General features: G+C 40.2%; 1 protein-coding gene across 1 annotated transcript in view; it reads right to left on the minus strand.

Annotated features, from left to right (window-relative positions):
* Positions 1–2,500, minus strand: part of LOC138019476 (RAB11-binding protein RELCH-like) — a 24,080-nt gene that overhangs the window by 12,010 nt on the left and 9,570 nt on the right. Inside the window, exons 15-17 of the mRNA XM_068866277.1 lie at positions 1,000–1,164; positions 355–505; positions 226–273 (exon numbers count right to left, since the gene is read on the minus strand). Of these exons, the coding sequence (XP_068722378.1) occupies positions 226–273; positions 355–505; positions 1,000–1,164 (364 nt within the window). The remainder of the gene's footprint in view (positions 1–225; positions 274–354; positions 506–999; positions 1,165–2,500) is intronic.

Consider the following 2,500-nt stretch of genomic DNA (forward strand, 5'->3'; position numbering starts at 1 on the left):
GAGTCTCGTTCTCGTCTCTAGAGACGAGGAACTTGTCTTACGAGACGGTTCGAAAGACTGTAAGTCAGTGTTCCAAGACGAGTGTCTCGTCTCTAGTGACGAGACACTCGTCTCGCGAAAGGGTTCGAAAATTGTAAGGTAAGTGTCTCTAGAAACGTAAGCTTTCCGCAAACGTTCCTTTCACTTTGGCTTTCACCAAAGCCAACTCCTTCTTCTTCTACTTACGGGGAACATTATAGTGTTCAACATCCTCCAGCTTCTTAGCAAATGGGGCTAAAAAGAAATAAATACAGCTAAATTAGCCGAAAGAGTAACGGTGCGTTTTATCATCACTCACATGAATACGCAACTTACCTGTCCGAAGAACCTCGACAAACAGCGCCGGAATAAGTGATGCGAGGACTTGAATGCAACGTGGAAGTCTGTTTTCAATACTTTCGGCTGTCTTTTGAATTTTGTCAACATCTTCAGATTCCTTGCAAAGATCCTGAAGCTGTTTCATATCCTAAAAGAAATAGTTTTTATCTTTGAAGAAGAATTCTTAACCACGAAAAGGTGCTGGAAAACTACTCATGGGCTCCTACTGTAGGTCATTTGGCTTTCTTATGTCTGACTCAAAATTAATTCCAAGAAACAATATATTACGAAGTTCGTGTCTATTTCTACAAGAGTAAATTAGATAAGAATGTTGATCTATCACTTTGCGGTCTTGCAGCAACACAGTCACAAATGGATTTATATTTAGATACATTTTGCGCGCGAAACAAAGGGCCGCCAATTTTAACCAATCAGAAGAAGCCATGTAACGTGTGACTGCTTCTACCATGTTTTTTTTCAGGGACATGACAACAGATTTTCGCGGGAACGGGATTTCTAAAAATAGACTCATTTGTGACTACGCTGGGAACCCACCTATGCCATAACAACACTGTAATCTAATTCACTCTTGATTTCTGCAATGATCTTTGGACACCATCTGGCGGGATAGTTCCAACTTACTTTGAGTGTATTTTCCAAGTTGGATATCAACGATGGAAACAGATGAGATTCCAATTTTCCAAGATCCTGGGACCAAGTGGCAAATGACGGTAAAAATATTTCCCCAGATGTTTTCGCCACTTTTCCTGAAGAATCAAAAAGCGTGTCCAAAAGAAGCTCATAGGCCTGAAAGAGAAAAGAATGAACTAATGAGGAAGCTTTTTCTTCAATGTCGTAAAACTAAAAGCAAAGCAACTCCTTTCGCCAATCACGACAGACCAAGGTAATGAAATCAGCCAATCATAGCGCAAAGCCGAGTGATGCAGCCGCCCCTAAGCTCGGGAAAAACCGTCACACTCATGGCCATCCCTCAAAATGACGTTGGTACCTTTGGTAACAATTACACGATGCAATATCCCATCTTAATATGACAAGCTTAACGCTGTAAAAAGAATGAAATCATGCAGAATTAGAGCTTTAGTTCATGAAGAAATAGCGTTTCTAAGCTAAGCCGTGCCGATCTACAGTATTTAGGACTACAAACCCCTTTGAAGACGGTTAGCTTTCAATTGTTTTGCTAGATACCACTACGTCAATTATCTAAAAAATTCGCGTTTCCAGGAGCTACATTGTAGTCTCGTTAGTCTTGTGGATATCAGAAACTGCAATGAGAAGCCATCAATCCGGGTTCAACACTTTGCTTCGCCTATTTTGAATCTTCTCTGCATGTTTAAAATGTTTGTTTCTTTGATGTGGATTTGAAGTCTTAAAGGGGCTAGGTCACGCTATTTTAGGCATTTTCAGCACTGATCGAATGGTCATAGAATTAACTAAAATATCAAAATAACTGTTCAAAACTATAGAAGAACTCTAACAAAGCACAGGGAAGACAAGAAGGGACATGGATGGACAAAACTGGAGAGGATTGAAATGGATTGAATTTGGGTAAATTTGAAAAACGTTGGCCCACCTTTTTTCAAATTTATATCAGTCTATATCAAAATGTCATTTACAAAGCTTGAAAATCATTCTCAGTTGTTATGTGGCCGTGATTTTGCAAATGAAAGACTCTTGCTCTGCCAATTTGACGTTTAGAGCTCATAATTAACAAAATTAAACAAAATTACCTAAAATAGCGTGACCTAGCCCTTTAAGTAGATTGTACGCCATGTAAGTTGAATAAAAGGGAAATGTCAGTTTGAGGGATGGCCATGAGTGTTGACCGAGAAAAACGCGCACGAAAGTCACAATAGGACGAGTTCGATATATCCTTTTTCAGGCATGGCTATGAGGCTTTATTTCTTTTTTCCGAGAGGCCCATTTTGTGCGAAATAATGATACACTAGTTGCGTGGAAACGAGAAAATGGACAACTGAAGAGGTCCCAGGCAGGGATCGAACCCTGACCCCGTAACACCCATCGGATGAGCTACAATAACTAACCATTGAGCTATGAGAAATCCTGGTGAGCTAGGGCGTTTATCGAGAATCTTTCAGTGTTCCACTGCTCTGTGGTCTCGACA

This window comes from Montipora capricornis, chromosome 10 (genome assembly GCF_036669925.1).
Source record: "Montipora capricornis isolate CH-2021 chromosome 10, ASM3666992v2, whole genome shotgun sequence".
Lineage (NCBI taxonomy): Eukaryota > Metazoa > Cnidaria > Anthozoa > Scleractinia > Acroporidae > Montipora > Montipora capricornis.